Source organism: Macrotis lagotis, chromosome X (genome assembly GCF_037893015.1).
Source record: "Macrotis lagotis isolate mMagLag1 chromosome X, bilby.v1.9.chrom.fasta, whole genome shotgun sequence".
Taxonomy (NCBI): domain Eukaryota; kingdom Metazoa; phylum Chordata; class Mammalia; order Peramelemorphia; family Peramelidae; genus Macrotis; species Macrotis lagotis.
In genome coordinates this window covers 626,632,354-626,651,928 of record NC_133666.1, presented here as the reverse complement: position 1 = coordinate 626,651,928, position 19,575 = coordinate 626,632,354, and the positions used below count along the sequence as shown (strand labels likewise).

General features: G+C 50.4%; 1 protein-coding gene across 3 annotated transcripts; it reads left to right on the top strand.

Annotated features, from left to right (window-relative positions):
- Positions 1 to 1,582: 1,582 nt before the first annotated feature.
- ELAVL3 (ELAV like RNA binding protein 3) lies at positions 1,583 to 18,870 on the top strand. 3 transcript variants are annotated; one of them, XM_074203472.1, is made up of 8 exons: positions 1,583 to 2,028; positions 5,894 to 5,953; positions 7,118 to 7,334; positions 8,037 to 8,140; positions 9,639 to 9,792; positions 16,494 to 16,719; positions 17,334 to 17,372; positions 18,479 to 18,870. In XM_074203472.1, the coding sequence occupies exons 3-8, from the start codon at positions 7,130 to 7,132 to the stop codon at positions 18,828 to 18,830; spliced, it is 1,080 nt and encodes a 359-aa protein (XP_074059573.1). In that variant the 5' UTR covers positions 1,583 to 2,028; positions 5,894 to 5,953; positions 7,118 to 7,129; the 3' UTR covers positions 18,831 to 18,870. The 3 variants fall into 3 exon arrangements, with proteins under 3 accessions (XP_074059573.1, XP_074059574.1, XP_074059572.1); XM_074203473.1 differs by having other exon boundaries at positions 7,115 to 7,334; positions 18,500 to 18,870; XM_074203471.1 differs by having other exon boundaries at positions 7,115 to 7,334.
- Positions 18,871 to 19,575: the final 705 nt, after the last annotated feature.

The following is a 19,575-nucleotide window of genomic DNA, read 5'->3' as shown; positions in this document are numbered from 1 at the left end:
TAGTGTGTGAGACAGCGCAAGCATGTATGTGTGGTCGTGTATATGCCTATGCATGTGGGCGTCTTTCCGAGTCCGTGTACATAGCCTGAACATGCATAAATTCTCATATAGTTATCTATCCAGATATTTGAGGCCTTATTACATGCACGGGAAGCTCAGCCTGGGCTCCGCCTGGAGTGGCCTTGGGTTCCCCTGGGCCTGAGAGTATGACGGTAGTTTACCCTGCCAATTAGAAGCCGGGAACCTCTGTTCATTTTATGTAGGATCCGCCCACTAAGTTTGTGGGGAGGGGGGAATCCACGTGGTTCTTAGGCTTTCCGGGCCTCGAGTTGTGATTGGTTAAGCTTTGATTTTACCCTCTTCTCTCACCCGGCTCCAGAGACCTAAGGTTGCCCCTGGGAGACTCTCTGTAGCTTGGTTGAGGAGGGTGTTCTTTGCTCCACTCCCTCCCCCAGCCTGAGCCGGGTTCTTCACTCCTCCCCCTCTTCAGTCAAGAAGCTCTCCAAGCGCCCTTTTCTCTAGGGTCAGGCTGCTAGGACTTCTGAATCGGCCAGTTCCTCTCCCTGGCCTCGTAGTCTTCAACCTCGAGGGAACTTCGGGGGTGAAGATCCAAAGCATGATCCTCTGCCTGGATACCTTGCCCCCCCCCCCCCCGCGTCCACTCCTCTTTAGAGAATAGGGGTAACATTGAAGAGACACTAGGTGGGCCTCTAGCCTTTGGTTCCAAGAATATTGTGGTTTTTCCTCTACGCACTCTTTTGTACCAATAATTCAGGCTCCTCCAACACTGTCTGGACAGAGCACAGAGAGCTCAGTGGAATTAGAATTAGGGTGCAAACTTCTTCAGGGCACAGACTGTCTATTTGTCCAATTGAAGAGAGAAGGAGAGATGCAGAAAGGCAAAGGAATGAAATGCCAAAGACAAGAGAGAGAGAGAGAGGCAGGCTAGTCCGACCTGAGCTTGTCACAAAAGAGGATTCCCCCTTTCCCAAGACTCGATCGCTGCTCCTCTTGATCGTTGTGCCCCTGCGAGATACAATGGTCCTTATTTCCCAACTGTTCCCAGGACTAGCCCGCACTGACTCTTCCTCCCCACTTATGGAGAGAGGCTTCCAAAATTCCTAAAGATGCTTTCTAGCCGAATCTTGCGGGACCGCCTTCGATGACCCCGTCGTAGGGTGAAGAGAGTAAAGGAGATAGGTGTCGGGCTACAAAGAGCAAAAGAAATCAGTGGGGCAATACCAGGGAAGAGAGAATCTAAAAGTCAAGACACAGACTTGAAGTCAGACTTGGGAAACAGCGGGGCCGCGGGGGGCCTGGACGGCGCGTCTCTGCTTCCACCTGCCGAGCCGATTGGGGGCCGGGAGGGGGAGCAGGGTAGCGGGGTGAGGAGGCGGGGGGAACCCTTGCACAGAGCAGCCAATGAGCTGCTCCGGCGGCGGCAGCTGGTGGTATAAAGGGCCGGGGGCGGCGGCGCCGCGACACACAGCGCGCAGCTCACAGCGCGGGCCGGGGCTGGGGCCGGGGCGGGCGGGCGGGCGGGGAGCGGGGACAAGCAGGGCCGGGGCCGGGGCTGGGCGGCGGCTACAGCTGCGGCTGGGGAGGAGCATCGCTATTTATTTTGGGAACCGCAGCTCCCCCTCCCCGGGGCCCCCCCGCCCCTAGCAGCCCAGAGCTAGCTGGGCAGAACCGGGGGCGTCACCAGCTCCCCCCGCCCCCCCCGCCGCCGCCCCCCCAACTCCATCTTCACGCTCTCGCCTCTCCCTCCTCCGCGGCCGCCGCCTCCCCATCGGGGCTGGGCCTCCTGGATCGCTGCTGCCGCCGCTCTCCTCGGTCCTCCCGATTTTCCCCCAGTTTCCCAAACCCTCTTCGAAGGAGCGGCCGCCTCCGGAGTTAACGAGCGGTGAAACTCAGGCCGCGGGCTTCGCATGGTGCCGGGGCCTCTGGGCTGACGGACGCCCGAATTCGGGCCCCCCAGAGCCGCCTCTAGCCAAAACCGCGCCCGCCGGACCCAGAAGAATGGTCACTGTAGGTATCCTCTGTCCGCCGAGCGGCTCGCGAAGGGATGGGGCGGGGGGAGGGGTGGCGATTTGGAGGATGATAGGGCATTTGAAGGAGGGAAGTGAAGAATGGGTCGATTTGCTGGGCGTCCACCTCACCCCCCACCCCCCACCCCGTGAGGCCAGGCTGGGTCCCCTCCCCCCTTCCTCCTTCTGCCTGAGGATGCTGAAGCGCTGCGGACTCGGGAGCCTCATGGGCCTGGTGGGGGGAGGGTAAGAATGGGCCCGAGCGTTAGAAGGGTGAAGGGAGGGGGAAACGACGGGGGGCGGGGGGGTTGGGAATGGAGGGCCCAAGGGAGAAAGGCATATAGGGTTCGACAGTCTGGGAAGGGGGGAGAATGAAAATGGGGCCTGGATGGGGGAGGAAGCTTGATGTATAATAGAGTGGAGCTGAGGGTGGGGACTGGTCTGAAAGCTTGGGGGTGGGGGGCAGGAACATGGCTGGGCCCGAATCCGAACGCAGGTTAGCGGGGAAGCCCTTGGTTAGGATGGAGATTTGGGGGGGGTGCTGTATTAGGGATGGGTCGAGAGTCCCGGTGAAGGGGGGGGTGACTAAAATAAGATGAAGATGGGGCCTCAGGGGTAGAGGGGGGAGGGAATAGATTTGGATCCAAGCTCCAGCTTCGGCCTTATGGGTTGGTTGAAGGAGGGGGGAGAGAACGGGAAGAGATGGATGAAGATGTGGGGCCTAGATCCAATGGGAGCCTGCATCCTTGGGGGATGGAACCCGGGGAGATGGTGATGGAGAGATGGGGCCTGAATGGGGGAATCGCGCCGGGTGGGGCTGCGTTGCGCTGCACAGGGCCCCGGGGAGCGGCGGTGGCAGACTCAGGGAGTGGGCCACTGAGCGGGGGCGCTATTGCCGTCTGGGGGGGGGGGGATGGCGGGTGTGTCCAAAGACTGTCGTTTCATCGAGATTCGGGGTCTTGGGCCGGGCGGGGGGTTGGGGGGGCGGCGTTTGTCCTCCGCCCGGTCGACCTTGCGGCAAGAGGGGCGGGGGCCAGGAGGGTGGGGGGGGGGCTGGGGGCGCTGTGCCCGCCCTGCTGGAATGCCGCGGGCCCGGCCCGAGACATCTCTTTGTTTCTCCGCTCTTCTCGCCACCGCCGCCGCGTCTTGCGCGGACGCCTTCGCAGTCGCCTCGGGTTTGGGCGGGGGTGGGGGGATGGGGAAGTGGGGAGTGGGCAGACTGAACGAGGAGCCGGGAGAAGTGGATCTTGGGGGGTGGGAACTCCCATCCTCTTTCCAGGGGTGACCACGAACCGAGGGTGGGGGTGGGGAATGGGGGAGGGTCATCGATGCAGCAGCAGAGGAGGGGAGGGAGGGCTGCGGCAGGGGTAGGACCAACCCAAACCTACGTCCCTCCAAGACCCCGAATCTCCCCCCCCAGGTACCAAGCCTTCTAGTTCGGGGTCCTACGCACCTATGTATGATCCTTCCAAGACCCTCGAGATCCCCCAGAGTCCCCCACCATCAATATAGGTTTGGGGGACCCATAGGTCCCCAATTTTTTCGGAAGATCCCAGTCCAGCAAACCCTAAACCCGCCCCCCCACTCAGTCCCAGTTCAGGTTCCTTTAGGGAAAAAGTCAATCCCTGTGCGCCCTTTTCACTCCCCAAATCCACCTGCCATCCAGCCCCCCGTTCCCCCCCCCAGGGCGTGTCTGAAGGACACTCTGCTTTCTGCCGGCCCCCCCCCCCTTTCAATCCCCACCCCCTAGAGCCTAACGAGGCCAGTGACCGTCAGGGGGAGTGGCCTCAGACTGAGCTGGGAGCCCTGGGGCGAAGGGGTTCGGGTTCTGCCTCGGGGTGACCTTGAGCAGGCCGAGCAGTAGAGGAGCGGGCGCGGGGGCTGCAGAAGGCGCTCGCGTCTCTATGTCTCTATGCTTCGTCCCCGCCCCACCAGACCCCACCCCATCAGACCCCACCCCACCGTGCCTCGCCTGGCCGGGTTGGGCCTGAAGGTTTTCAGCAGCTGGGGAGCTGGCCAGTTCCCGGGCTGTCAGCCCCTCCCCTGCCGGCCCCGCCCCTCCAGACCCCGCCCACACCGACCCCGCCCCGAGCCCACTGGGGTTCCAGGCAGCTCCAGCCAGCGCCCAGCAAACAGCCCCGTCCCACAAGTGATTTCCTGCCCGCAGCATTCTTTCTCTCGGCATCCCTTCTGTACCTAGACTGTCTGTCTGCCTTCCTTTGTTTCTGTCTTTTTCTCTTGTCTCTATCTCTTAAGTCCCTATTTCTGGATCTGAATCTCTGTCCCGATCTTGCTCTTCTCACCCTGTCTTTGAATCTGCTCTCCACCCCCTCCCCACATCACCCCCTCCACTCCCCAGTTTGCTTTGCCCTTATTAGCTCCCCACCCCTGCCTGTCTTAACTGATGCTGCCCTTTGCTTTGTATCTGCCCCTGTATCTGTCTCTGCTTTGGGATTCACCACTCCAGTGCCACTTTTCCAGGCAGGATGCCTTTTCCCTTCTCATTTTCTGTTCTGGTTCCTTTCCCTATCTCAGTTTTCTTTTCCCTGCTTGCCTCATCCACCATATCGCTATACTTGTCTGTTTTCTATTCTTATCATTCCTGTTTTCATATTCTTGTCCTTAGATGTTCTGTCCTGTTCTCTCTCTCCTCTGTACCTCAGTCTCTTCTCCTTTACCTCCTTCTCCCTTAGCTACATCTGATTGTCAAGCCACCTCTCTTTCCTTTATCTTCTCCTAGCCTGTACACATTGCTCTTCTCACTATCTCTTTCTGGCTCTCCTTGTTTCCTACCAAGATCATTTGGCCTGTGAAATTTCATACTGACCTTATCCTGAAGCCAGAACTGGTTTTGACTAGAAATTTTCCTGTTTTTCCATAGGCCCAGGGGTTTATATATTTCTAGAAACTGGGAGGCAGTGTACTCTTAATCCCCTGACCATCCTCCATCATCCTCTACAGTGATGAAAGAGGCAAATGAGTGTACGGAGAAAACCCTTTCCCTAATGCCAAGGCATTAAACCCCCCCCCCAAGTTAAACTTTGGGGTCTTTGCTTCTCTTCCTGAATAAACCAAGGGAAAATGACACATAGGGACTCTGGGTTTACAAATGATTAGGGACCCTACTGTAGGAATAGCTGGAATTGTTGAAGGTAACAGGCTCTCTTAAACAGTTTGTTGAAAAACAGGGTCAGGTAAGATGGGTGGGGCAAACCTTTGGAAAAGAAAAAAAATTGAGAGTTATCAAATTTTTGAACTTTCTAGGGTGGATGGGGTTGGGGGGCAAGAAAGAAGGATAACCGCTACCCCAAGAGTAAACTGAGGCAGAATGTGAGTAGAGGAAGTAATAGTCAGGGACAGAAACTTTTACAGCACCAGTATAAGCCAGGCTTCTTGAATTCTTAGCCCAGAACTCCAGGATCCCCTTTTCTCTAGGCATAAAAGGGTGGGGGTGTGGGAATGCCAGAGTCTTAGGCCCGGTGGTGGCAGGCAGCCCTCGTGCCGCTGACGCCACCAGTCAATGCCCCATTGTTGGGAGGAGGAGGGACTGGGGGTGTGTGTGTGTATGTTTGTATGTGTCTGTGTCTCTGTATTTGTCTCTCTGCGTCTGTTATCTCTGTGTATAAGGGAATTTCAACTTCCTATGCCTCAGGTGTGTTTATTGCTGAAATAATACTCCCCAAATGTTACTTACTAGAGGGAGGTGTTTCTGTATGGAGAAATCTCTCCTTCAACAGGACTGGTTCACTCCATGGGGGCAAACTTTTGGGGATTTCTCTGTAGAAGGAAGATCTTATGATTTAGATTACAGAATTTAGAGCCGGAAGACCTTCTTGGTCATCTAGTCCAATCCTCTCATTTTACAGAGCAGCAAACTGATTTGGCCCAGAGTGGAGAAGTAATTTGCCTAAAGTCACACATATATAGTAAGTGACAAAGTCCAGATTCAAACCTAGGTCCTCTGACTCCAAACCCAGTGGAGGAGGGGGGGAGGAAAAGGGCCTACAATATTGGGAAATGGTTTCTGATTTGTTGGGAAGGGGGAAATAGTTAGCTGACCTGGGACTGGGATAGAGGGGCGCTATGGCTTAGTCCAGTGAAGAATTTCCATGGCAACCAGACTAGGCCTTCTCATTGACGTCCAAAGAGAAAAGATAGAAGAGACAGAAAGTATGTGAAGGCTTTGGGGTTTTTTTGTTTTCTTGAAAATGCCTAACTTGCCTTTTTTTCTGAAATTGTCTCTATTCTATCTCTGTGTTTGTGGATATCACCATCATTTCTTGCCTCTGTTTCAGTGTGTCTGGATATATCCCCACACATGACTTGGATCATCTGAATGCATTGTCTCTGGCTGTACATACATACACACATGTATATATATGTACACATGTGTGTGTGTCTATGCCTATGTCTTTGTTTCTCTGTGTCTTTTACTATTTCTGAGTCTGTCTCTGATCAGGATGTGACTCTTCTCCCAGCAATGGAAAGCTCCTTCCCTCCCACCCCCGACAGGGGCCATATGCCAGGCTGGACTGGTGCAGGCGGGGCAGGGAGGGGATGGATCCTGTCTTGATCTGATCCCCATTAGAGGCTTAGCCAGCTCAGCCCTGGATGAAATCGAAACTGCTAAGTCTCAGGGTTGGGGTGAAGTCAATATGCTGAGATGCATAGCAGGAGGAAGTCTTAGGGTCCAGCATCCTCCTAAGGAGACCTAAACACTCTCTCTGGGGATAAGGGGAAGGGTGATCACTTGGTCTATTCCAGAAGGAAGGTTAGGATGTGTTCAGGGGACTTCGAAGGAGGAAGAGGGAGGATGTTTGTGTGAATGTGCAGATGGGTGGTGGTAAATGTGACCTCAGTGCCTGAGGTTTGCAAGTTATTCGTAGTGGGTCTTTATGCACCTGCCTTCCTCCATGACTGTTTCAAGTTCTGTGTATAGGAAGGCCTAAGCTGTCATCAGGGTCCCATATCCTCTTGTTTGCTCTCCATCTCCACAATTTTCCAGGTGATCTTAAATCTGGCTCCTTGGTCTTGGAGCACTGACCTTCCCACGGTCCCTCACCAGGCATGGTTCCTTTTGTCTCCAGCAGATAATTAGCACCATGGAGACTCAGGTGTCCGGCGGCCCCCCTCCTACGGCCCTGCCCAATGGGCCGCTTGTCAGCACCAACGGAGCCACCGATGACAGCAAGACCAACCTCATTGTCAACTACCTGCCCCAGAACATGACCCAGGAGGAGTTCAAAAGCCTCTTCGGCAGCATTGGGGAGATTGAGTCCTGCAAGCTGGTTCGGGACAAGATCACAGGTGAGGACCTTAGCCCTGGAAGGGGAGGACAACGATCCAAAGGGGAGCAGATAAAGAGAGCCCCCCTCCCAAAGGGAGCAAAGCCAGGACTGGAGAAGGGAAGATGAGCCCACAGGTGGCCCCAGGGAAAAGAAGAATGAGAGGAGAGGACAAAGTCCTAGTGGGTGGCCATGGAGAGGGAGGAGGAAAGGTCATGAATGGGGAGGAGGGATGAAATCACAGGTGGCCCTAGGGAGGGGGGAGTGAAGGAAAGAGGTCAAAGATGACCCTGAGGTGGAGGGACAAGGTCATGGATGGCAAGAAGTCAGATCCTGATCCAGGGGGTCACAGGTGGGAGGGGAAAAGGGCAGAATATCATAGTATGGGGAGGATGAGGGAAGAAGTCAGGAAAAGAAGAGGAGGGGCCATGGGTCTAAGGTGGAAAAAGGGATAGCAGGGTGGAGGTCACAGAGTCAGAAAGTGGAATGCTTTAGAATCCTGGTCTGATGTCACTGTCCTGAACTCAGATTTGGGACCTGAGGACTCTTAAGTTTGGGGTTCCAGAATCTAACAAAAGAGATAAAATAAGTACTTTGTGAACCTTAAAACACCATATAAATAAATAGCTATTATTGGGGAACCCTGTCCCTGACAACAAAGGCTTCAGACTCCAGGGTATTTGTTTCCCTTTGACACCCCCACCCCTCCCCTCCATTCCCCCAGGGCAAAGCTTGGGCTACGGCTTCGTGAATTATGTGGACCCCAATGATGCGGACAAAGCCATCAACACCCTCAATGGCCTCAAGCTGCAGACCAAGACCATCAAGGTCAGCCCTCTGTGCTCGGCCTGCTCCCCAAAACGGGGTCAGCCCCCTGCGCCCCAGGCAGGGCGGACAGAAGGCTGACCCGGGGTCAGGGATGGGGGAGGGGACTGGCTTGGCACTTTCCACGTTTTTGTCATGGAAATGGAGGGAGGGGCCCATCTGCTGCCTGAGCTGCCTAATTAGGGCATGGTGGGGGGAAGGGGGATTAGTGACCACAGGCCCCGCCCCTCCCCCTTTGTCTGTGTCCGTGTGAGTTTTCGCCTCTGCGTGAGTGTGTGTGTGTGATCGAGGGAGTGAGTGTGTGAGTGTGTGTGTGTGTTTGTTGGGGGGGGGTGGGAGGCGGAAAGGGGGTGGGGGGAGGATCACAGTTGCATCAGAGAAGGGAAGGAACTATATAGAGTGGGAGGCCCAGCTTCTGGACACCTGGGTTTCTGTTGATTCAGAAGAGAAGCAGGGTCAAACCTTGGGTCAAGACCCCCCACCCAGGGCTTTCCCTCTATCCTTCCATCTCTCCTCAGGTCTGTTTCTGTTTCATTGACAATATGTCTCTGTCTCCTGTCCCAGTCTGTCTATGTCTTTTTCTGGCTTTGTCTGCAGCCCTCCCTCCCTCTCTCCTCCATCTCCCTCTCTTCTCTTTCTTTTCCTCCCCCTTCTTCCCTTTCCCCTGCTTTCTCTTTCCTTTTCCCTCTTCCTTTCCCTCTTCCTTTCCCTCTCCCTCCTTCCCACTTTCCCTAACTCTCTTCCTCTCTCATCTCTCCCTCTCCCACTTCCTTTCCCTCCCCTTTTCCTCTTCCTTTCCCTCTCCCTTCTTCCCATTCTCCTTCACAACCTTCTCCCTCTCCCTCTTCCTTTCCCTCCCCTCCTTCCCTCTCTCTTTTTCTCTTTCTCTCATTTGCATATCTTTGTCTCTTCCTGTTCTCTTTTTTTCCTCTGTCTCCGTTTATGTCTTTCTCCTGATCCTGTCTCTGTGTTACTGTCTCTCTAACTAGAGGGGAAAAGAAGTCCTTACCCCAGAAATCTGAGTGGGGGAGAGGAAAGGCTCAGAGGTAGCTTCTCTATGTCATGGGGGAGGGTGAATCTCCTCAAAATCTAGGTTCCCTCCCCGCCCCCCACCCCAGGAGGTGGGGAACACACGATGAGATTGAAGTTTCCATGGAAACTGAGTAGTACTTTGACTTGCCCCCCCCCCCAAAAAAAAAGTACTGTTCCTTCCCCAAATTCCTGTGTCTGTGCCTGGGCATTTGCCTTGTGGGGATGTTGAGAAAATCAGAGGCCTGAATCTGGGCTTGCCCTTAAAGTCCAGCAGTCTGATAATGGATCTTCCTTTGACTTTCTGTGTGATTATAGGGAGGTCTCTTTTTGCCCAGACTAGTCTTCACTTTCCCTATCTATAGCATGGGAAGGGAAGGGTGGGGGTGGTTGGACAAATGGACTCTAAGCCAGGGGCTATCCCCTCATTCCCACTGGCCCTGGATCCCGCATGGGTCCCTAATGCCCCCAGGTGTCCTACGCCCGGCCCAGCTCAGCCTCCATCAGAGATGCCAACCTGTATGTGAGTGGCCTCCCCAAGACCATGAGCCAGAAGGAAATGGAGCAACTCTTCTCCCAGTACGGGCGCATCATCACCTCCCGAATCCTCGTAGATCAGGTCACAGGTCAGCACAGCCCATCCTGCCTCATTTGGCCCAAGGGTGGGAGGGGGAAGAATTGATGGGAGTGGGGAGTTTAATCAGAAGCCCTCCAGGAGTTCACAGTGTCACAAAGATCAGCTATATAGGTCCAATCCCCCTCATTTTACACAAGGGGAAACTGAGGTCTGGACTTGCCCAAAGTCACCCTGCCAACTTTCCAACTGAACTCGATCTCAGGGTTTTTCCCTCAAGGGTGTTCTACCCTCTCCCTGGCACTGACTCATCCAGGCCAAGGAGGTAAAGGTATAAAAATGCCTGAGAGGTCCACTTGGTGAGGAGACCATTTGGCTAATACAAAGCAAAAGGGGCAGGGAAGGGGAAGAAGGGCTGGAGAAGGAAGTGACTCCAGAGGGATGGGTTTTGAGTCCAATAATGCTTAGGGACCTGATTGATCATGGGGCAGAATGAAGGAGATTTGAGTGGCCAGCTCCAGGTCATAGCAAGGGCCCCTCCCCTCTCTCCTGCTCAGGGCAGAATTGGTCGATGTGCAGCACTTTGCAGGACATTGATTGAGGTATTGATCAGAGTCAATGATCTGGTACCTCAGGCACTAGGAGGCCTCTCTGTCTCTGTTCCTGTTGTCTTCTACCCCATAATATGTCCTTGGGCATAGGGCAGTGGGGGAGGAGGAGGGTGGATAGACAATCAAGTTATCTCCTTCCCCATTTAGTCAGGTAAAAGAATCTCATGCTCTGAAGGGAATCAAAGAGCCCATTTAATCCAACCTGTATCCAAATAGGAACTTCCCTGACAGTATTCTTCTGGTTTCTACTGGAAAACTGGATTCCATTCTGGAACTGTTCTAATTTTTTAGGAAATTCTTTCCACACACACACCTATGTGTCACTATTTCTTCTTCCATGCCTTTCATAAAATTGAAAATAGTTCACATATCCCCCACTCTCTTCTCTTCTCCAAGTTAACTAAGCCCAGTTCTTTCAACCAATGGAAAAATCAGGATGTTGACATGTCCTAAATTAACCTTCTCCTAATCACCTTCCTTTGGACATGTTCCAGTCTGGCCTTCTTTCTTAATATGTAGTACCCAAGACTGAAGACAGTTCTCCAGATATTAGCCTGTCCTGGCTCTGAATGAGACAGAAGCTAGTAGTACTCTGAAGACTGTTTTTAAGACACTTTCTATACATTAGCTCACTTGAACACTCACCACTATTACTAGCCTTGAAGGACAGGGACTCTTATTACCCCTATTTTACAGATGAAGAAATAGACTCAAAGAAGTTCTATGTACCAAGGTTCAGGCTGCTAGAAAGTGACAGATCCAGAACCTTCTTGATTCCACCTTCAGTACTCTAGCCTCTAGTCTCTGCTATGAGTACATCCTGATAGCACATGAGATTTTTTTTTATCTCCTTGTTAAGACTGTTAACTAATATTGAGCTTTATGATCCACCCAGATACCAAGATCCATAGATTTGCCTCTCTTCCTCTGTAATTTTGACTTGTGTAGGTAGAGTAGGACTTAGGTCCTTTGTCCCTACTAAATTTCAACTTAGGAGCATATATTTAGAGCAGGACGGTACCTCTGAGATCATCCAGTTCAATTCCCTAATTTTACAGATGAAGAATCTTCCTAGGGAAGGGAAATTACTTGTCCAAGGTCACATAAGTGACTAACCTCAGATCTTTAGAGCTTTGACTGGTCATTCTAGCCAAAATGTTTTGGGATTCTAGGCTACTGGAGAGTAGTCTTGTTTAATTGGCATACAGGGGGCAGTTAATAACATTGTTTCACTGACTGAGTGCCAGGCAAGACTGGAACAGGCTTTTTAGAGCCAGGTTGTAGTGATGTTGAATTTCAACCTAAAGGGACAATGCTTTTTTTTTTTTTTGATGGGCAATGAAAGGCCACAAGTTTTTTGAGAGGCAGGATCACGCGAACAGAATAGTTCATGAGAAGTTTCCTCTTACAATATTTTGAAGGATAGCTCAGTTGGGGAGCGACTTTAAGGAGGAAGTCAATGAAAGATCCTGATACAGTGACTCCAAAGAGAGGAAAAGAGGATTTGACTGAGCTCAGGTAATTGCATTGAAAACAAGAAACAAGGAAAGGAAAGAGCGATTTGGTACGATTTTGGCAAACAATTAGAAATGGAGATCAATAAGAGAGTGAAATGTCACATATGACTCAGGTTTTATGTCTTGAATGTCTTGGAAATGTGGAACCAACATAAACATAAGAGATCTCAAGGAGGGCAGGTTTTGAGGCATGAAAAAACAGTGACTTTCTGTCCTGTAATGCATTAATGGTCTTCATTGATTTCAACATTTTTTCCTGAAGTTTGAAAAGTGTACCATCTATGCCTTCAAATCTTTGATAAAAAATATTAAAGAGTCCAAACCTAGGGTCCCTGGGACCCTCCACTAGAAACTTCTCTCTTGATAGACCAATCATCAATCTCTTTGGGTCCAGTCATTAGATAATTTCAGAATCCTCCTTATCCAGACTTGGATTTCTCTACATTTGGTCTGCAAGAATGTCATGAGAGAGAATGCCAAAACTTTGCAGAAAACTAGATAGACTAAAGTACATCAATCAATCAATCAACCAACATTTAAATATATACTATGAGCTAGGCATAGGAACTGACAGTTCAAATGCAGATTTTAAATTTTATCTAAAGAAGCTTAGATTCTATTGTGGTGATACAAATACAGGAGATGAATACAAAATAGATGTAGTGATTTGGGTGTGGCACCTGGGAAAATTGAGAATGACCTCCTGACTAAGGTACTAGAGTTGAGATCCAAAGAGAAACAAGAGGTTCTAAAAGTTGTAAAGAAAAAGAGAAAGCATAGGATGTGTGGATATGGAGAGTGGCCACTGTGGGAGTGAGATATGGAATTGGCCTAAGAAAAAATGACCTGGACCCAGATTGTGAGGGACTTTAGATTCAAAGAGAGGAATATGTATTTTATCCTAGAGGTTTTTTGAGCAAGGGAATTGCACATTGTACTCTAGACTCGAAATAGCAATGTCAGCTTTGTGGAGGATTGAAGAGAGGAGATTAAATGTAGGAAAACCCTACATTCAGTACATAATTTCAGTAGTCTAGGTGAGAGATAATGAGAGCCTGAAATATGGTGGTCATATAAGTAGAGAGAAGGGGTTAGATGTGAGAGATAGTAAGAAGGCTGACACAAGATTTGGCAGTTGGTTGACAATGTGAAGTAAGAGTAAAAATTACTGTGACCAATACTGATGAATTAATTAAAGTATAGCATTTGGGGGGAAAAAGAAACAGTTTTGGTGGAGTGGTGGACTTAAGGGAAAAGAGGATGGTTTAGATGTGTTAAGTCTGAGATGACTGAGGAACATTGAGGCAGAGATTGCAATGCCATTCTCCATTTTAATCAGTCTGAAAACACTGTCAAAAAAGGAAAAGTATTTTAGCCTGCCCTTGATGAACCCATTCTAGCTTTTAATGAATGCTAGTTTCCTTTGTAAGTACTCACAGACTTCCTCTGTAATCGTTCTAGAATAGTGCCAGAAATCAATGTTAAACTTAGCTAGACTTTTGAGTTTAAAGACTCTTAACCTCTTTCCCTTTTGAAAATCAAGGCATTTCCCCCCTCTTTAATCCAACACATTTCCTACTCTCCATTATTTTCAATTTTTAAAAGTTTAATTGTTAGATTATCTTTGGTTTTACATTTCCTTCATTTCCAAATACCTTCCTCCTTCCCAGGGACCCATCTCTCTTAAAAAATAATTAAAAAGATGGGAAGTGGGGGGGTGGGGGTGGGGAAGCAGGTCAGAAAACATCCGTGGAGTCTGGCAGTATATGCAGTATTCCACTTCTTCCACACCGTGGCAAACAAAAGGGAGTTGGATTTTTTTAAGGTTTTTGCTTGCTGTTGTTCTTTCCATTTATATTGTTATAGTCAATTTGTGTATCATTTTCCTGCTACTGCTGACCTGACTCTCCACTGTCAAATGTCTTTCCATGCTTTTCTGAATCCTTCTTGTTCTCTCTTTCTTATGGGGCAGCAATATTAGTAGGTGGGCATCTACTTTTCTTTCTAGTTCTTTGTTACCACAAAAAAGTAATACTATGAATATTTTGGCATCTATAGAATATTTCTCATTGCCTTTAATCTTGAAGGGTAGCTGTTCTGCAAATTCTGCATGACTTTTTAAAGATCCCTAATAATTTATTCAACACTCATGCCCATGATTCTTTTAGTACCTTGGTTTTCTACATTGATTCTTTTAATTCAGCCAGAGTGGTACGGGGGATTGAAAACTGGAATAAGAAAGAATGGAATTACAATCCTGCCTCAGACATTTACCAGCTGGGCAAGTCAACCTCTCTCAACTTCAGTTTCCTCATCTGTAAAATGGGGGTAATAATAGTAGTAGTAGTAATAGGAGTGGTAGTAATAGAGAATAATAATAGTGAGGCTTAAATATCATGAATAAAGCACTTTTCAAACCTGAAAGCATTATAGCAATATTCTGAGCTGAGCTCTAGTCATTACTATCATTTAATTTGTCAATGACAAATTTTTGTCACAATAATTTTTACTCTTGTTTCACATAGTCAATCAACTGCCAAATCTTGAGTCAGCTTTCTTAGCATCTCATTTGTCTGTCCAGATTTAGTCTAGCCTCAGTTAAAAGATTATTTTCTTTAAAGAGAAAAAAGAAACAAAATGAGAATTAAATAGCTTTACTTTTTATCTGTTGCCCCTTCTCAGTATCTCCCTTATTGTGAAAAAAGGGCCCCTGCCTTTGATATTTTTCCTCCCAACCTGGCTTTTAAAAAGATCCTTATATCAACTGGCTGTCACGACCACTGCCATGTTTTCAAATTCTGAAAATTGTAAATTTTTTAATGGAATTTTTATTGCTATATTTTGTTTTTGCATCACCTTCATTTCTAATTATATTGATCTTTTTTTCCTCTCTCTCCCAGAGAGCTATCCCTTATAATATTCATTATAACAAAAAAAATCTTTAAGACTAAGGGGGGAAAACCCCATAATTGAGCAAAACTAATCAACACATGGACCTAGACCAGCATCTTCTGCAGTTGTTACACACCCACGGTCTCCCACCACTTTAAAGAAGTGGGGTAGGTGTTGTCTTATATCTCTTCTTTGGGGCCAAGTGTGGTCAGCTATACTTTCACAGAATTGAGTTTTGGGGGTTTTGTTGTTGTGATTGTTGTTGTTGTTCTTTCTGTTCACGTTGTTATAGTCTTTGTGTCCATTGTTTTCCTTACTGGACTCTGCTTCCTCTAGGCTTGTGTCACCTTCCTGCTGACATCCCTTTACATTATCTCATTTGTCTTCCCCCCCACCCCATTTCTCCCTATTCTTCATATCCATAATTCCTTACAATTCAGCAACATCCCATGATATTCACAAGCCAGAATTTGTTTAACCCTCTCCCAATCAATGGACATCTACTTTCTTTTGTGTCTTTCCTGCTTAAGGCTCTGAGGGCAGGGACTGTTTGATTTTTGTCCTTGTATCTCTAGCAACTAACATGTTTTGTTGATAGATTGATTGATACTTAAAAAAAGTCACCACTTTCTGTAGTATCAAAGAATTGGAAATCAAGTAGATGTCTATGGATTGGGGAGTGAATATGGGATGTGGATGTAAGGGAATATCACTGTGCTGTGAGAAAAAATGGGTATGATGGATACAGAAAAGCATGGGTAGACAAATGAACAGATGCAAAACAAAATAAGCAAAACCAGGGGGAAAAAACCCAGTACATACAATGATCACAACAGTTTAAATGAAAAGAACAACAGAATAGCTAACCCTGAATGGCATGAAATTTTAATGATAAGGTTTGACCCAAAAGAAGAGATATAAAGAGCATCTCCCCTCCATTTATTGTAGAGGTGGGGGAATATGGGTGTGGAACACTGTATATAATGTCAGACTTTTTCTGGATGTATCCGTTAGTTTTGCTGAACTACACTCTTTCCCCATCTTTTATGTTCTTTCTTATAAAGGCTGACTCTCTGGGAGGTGGAGGGGGGGGCAGGAGAGAAGGAATCCACTGGGAAATGTAGGAAATGTAAAAATATCAATAAAATTTACTTTAAAAAAGAAAAACTTTTTATCATTGATTTCCTAAAGCTATTCTTAAAGGATCTGCCACTCTTTGAAACTCATTCTCTGTTATCTGACCTTGCTTTCAATCCTCTGTACATATGGTTGAAAGATCTTAAGGGGTTCCCTCTGTATTCCAAAGTTGGACTCTATGAGATTTAATATGACTTTGTGCAAAGAACACTGGATTCAGTCAGAAGGCCCTGGGTTCAAGTCCCAATTCTGACATTCCCCAATCCTGTGACTTTGGGCAAGTCACTTAATACCTCTGAGTCTCTATTTCCTCATTGATAAAATGGGAATAAAAGTCTCTGTATTATCTCATGGAATTGTGGGTAAAGTGCTTTGTAGATCTCAAAGTTCTATAGAAATGTGAGCTATTTATTTTCTTTTGACAGTTTCCCCTTTTCTTCCTCATCAGAACCCACTTGTGTCCCAGGGTTTAAGAGTATCAGAGCTCCCTACTGTCCCTCCCTTCCACATTGGCCCATTATTGGGTAAGAGGCATCAAAGCCCCTCTCCACACATGGGGGGATCAGAGCTCCTCATCCACTCCCCCTCCTGCACAGGTGTGTCTAGGGGCGTGGGCTTCATCCGATTTGACAAGAGAATTGAGGCAGAAGAGGCCATCAAGGGCCTGAATGGGCAGAAGCCGCTAGGTGCCAGTGAGCCCATCACTGTCAAGTTCGCCAACAACCCCAGCCAGAAGACAGGCCAGGCCCTGCTCACACACCTTTACCAGTCCTCAGCACGGCGGTATGCAGGACCCCTGCATCACCAGACACAGAGGTTCAGGTGAGATACCTCCGGTCAGATCCTCCCCCTCCCCCTGTTCTCAAAAAAAAAAATCCCCCCAATTAAAAAAAAACCCACCACCAATAAGATAACCTATCAGCTCTTTCAAATAGTAACCCCAATTTTCTGCAGATATCTCCCAAGTCATGTCACCCATATAGTGATATAGGGATGATGTCTAACTTGGTTGAGTCTAGGTCCTAAGTGAGGCTCTTGAAGGTCTTGGGGATGATAGTCCTAAGGGCTGCTCCAGTCAGGGAGAAGAGGCCTGGACACTGGACACAAGGGCACCCAGACTGAGACTGGGCCATGTGAGTTTCCGTGCCAGGCAGTGCCTTTGCTGGGAGGGGAAGTGCTGAGGACAGCCCTCTGAACTCTGCCCATGTCGGTCCATAAACCCCAGGGGGACCTAGTTACTAGGGCCTTCCTTCATCAAGACATATCATATATATATATATATATATATATATATATATATATATATATATATGTCAAGGGGTGGGGCAGCATAGAAGTATAGAAGTCCTGCAGGTCTGAGCTCCCCCTCCTGGGGTATCCTCTCCCTCCTCATCCACCAGAGTTCAGTCACTGACCTTCCTCCCTCCCTCCCACAGGCTGGACAATTTGCTAAACATGGCCTATGGCGTAAAGAGGTAACTGGCTCCCCCAGGGCCCCTGGTTTCCTGTCCTTTCCCCTCCCCCCAACCCAGGGACACCCTGATTTCTTCCCATTTCCCTTACCTCCATGCACCAAGCTCACCCCCTCCCTGGGTGCTAGGGCTGCTGCCATGGGACTCCTTGTGTCTGTCCTCCAACTTTCTCATGAATTCAGAGTCTCCTCCTCCTCCTCTTCTCTCCCAGTTCTGTCTCCCATCTCTTAACTCCTATCTTCCAGCTCCAACTGGATCAGCTCCTAACCCCACCCCAAGTCCCCAGTCTTTCTTCATCTCTCCAGCTCCAGATGTCTTGCCCCTTCTCCATCCTCTGTCCCCCATTTCTAGCTCCTGTCTTCTATCTCCATCCTGGATCAGTTCCTAACCCATCCCTAGGTCCCTACCCAGGTCCCCACTCTTTAGCTCTCCTGGGGGGGGGGGGAGGAGTTGTGTCTTGCCCTTCCTCCATGTCTCTAGCTCTTATCCTCCATCTCCATCCTGGATCAGTTCCTAACCGCCCCCCCAGGTCCCCACTCTCTAAGTCCCCACTTTTTCTTCACCTCTCCCAGCCCAGCTGTGTCCTGCCCCACCTCTATCCTCTGTCCCTCATCTCTAGCTCCTATCTTCCATCTCCATCCAGGATCAACTCCTAACCCCGCCCTAGGTCGCTACCCTAGGTCGCTACCCTAGGTCCCCACTCTTTCTTCACCTCTCCCACCCCAGCTCCATCTTGCCCCCCCCCCCGTATTCCCTCCTCACCCCCATTTTTCATAGTGCCTAATCTCCATTATTCTGGCTACTCCTCCCGTTCCTCACCAGCTCTCTTCCCCATCTGAATCTGGATCCCCTTTAGTCTCGGTTCCTCCTCCCCATCTTCTCTCTGCCTATGGGGTCCAGCTTCTGGTTCCCCTCATCCTCATCCTCCTCTTCTCTGTCTCCGCTCCCCGACCCTCGGCCCCTTCTCTTCCCTCCTCCTTCTCTCTGCTCATTTCCTCTCCCCTTAGGTCCCTGGTCCCCCCCCCCCCAGCCAGTCAGCCCCCTCCCCCCTCCTGGCCGGGCTGGTTCCCGGCCCCCCCGGCCGGACACCCGCGTTACACCCAGAGTAGTCCCCTGTCGCTCATCGCCAGGTTTTCGCCCATCACCATCGACGGCATGAGCAGCCTGGCGGGGGTGAGCCTGTCGGGGGGCGCGTCGGGCGCCGGCTGGTGCATCTTCGTCTACAACCTGTCCCCGGAGGCGGACGAGAGCGTCCTGTGGCAGCTCTTCGGGCCCTTCGGGGCCGTGACCAACGTCAAGGTCATCCGCGACTTCACCACCAATAAGTGCAAAGGCTTCGGCTTCGTGACCATGACCAACTACGACGAGGCGGCCATGGCCATCGCCAGCCTCAACGGCTACCGCCTGGGGGACCGCATCCTGCAGGTCTCCTTCAAGACCAGCAAGCAGCACAAGGCGTGAGCGCCGGCGGGAGGGCCGGAGGGCCGGAGGGCCGCGGGCCGGGGGGCGGCGAGGCCGGGGGGCGGCGAGGCCCGGGCGGAGCGGGGCCGGCTGGGGAGGTGGGGGCGGCCGGGCACTGGCCAGACTCGCCGATGGACGGGGGGAGGCGTCTGCGCAGACCCCCACCCCTACCCCCCACGGAGAAGGAAGCAGACACCCCACTTTAGGTCGCCCTCCTGACTCCTCGACCCCGCCCCCAGCCCACCCCAGCAGCAGCCCTTGGTCCCCACCAGTGTTAGCCCTGCCCCCCCCCCCCAGTGTTCCTACGGGAGCATCCCTCCCCTTCCCCCGCCCCCCCTCCCCAACCTGGCCCCCCCGCTCCCCTGCTCCCCCTTCCCCCCTCCCTTGCAGCGTGACAGATGTCGACTGACAGACAGGAGGACACGCTGCAGCCACTGCTGCTAGGGGCGGGGCGGGGGCTGGGGGGGGCGCCAGAACCTCCCTCTCTGGACTGGAAACCGGAGGGTGGAATGAATGGCCCCCTCCCCTCTCTGCCCCAGACCCTCCCGGGGACTAGGGAGCCGGATTAGGCAGGATCCAGGAAGGCACTAGCCTTAGAGAGGGGGCTGGGGGTGGGGTGGGCCCCTCCCGAACCCCCCTTCTTTCTTGCCCCCCCAGATATTGGCTCTCTCGCTCACTCTCTCTCGATCTTCCTGAGCACTGAGCTCTTGGTTTCAGTCATTCTGAAAGTTTTTTCTTTTGTTTT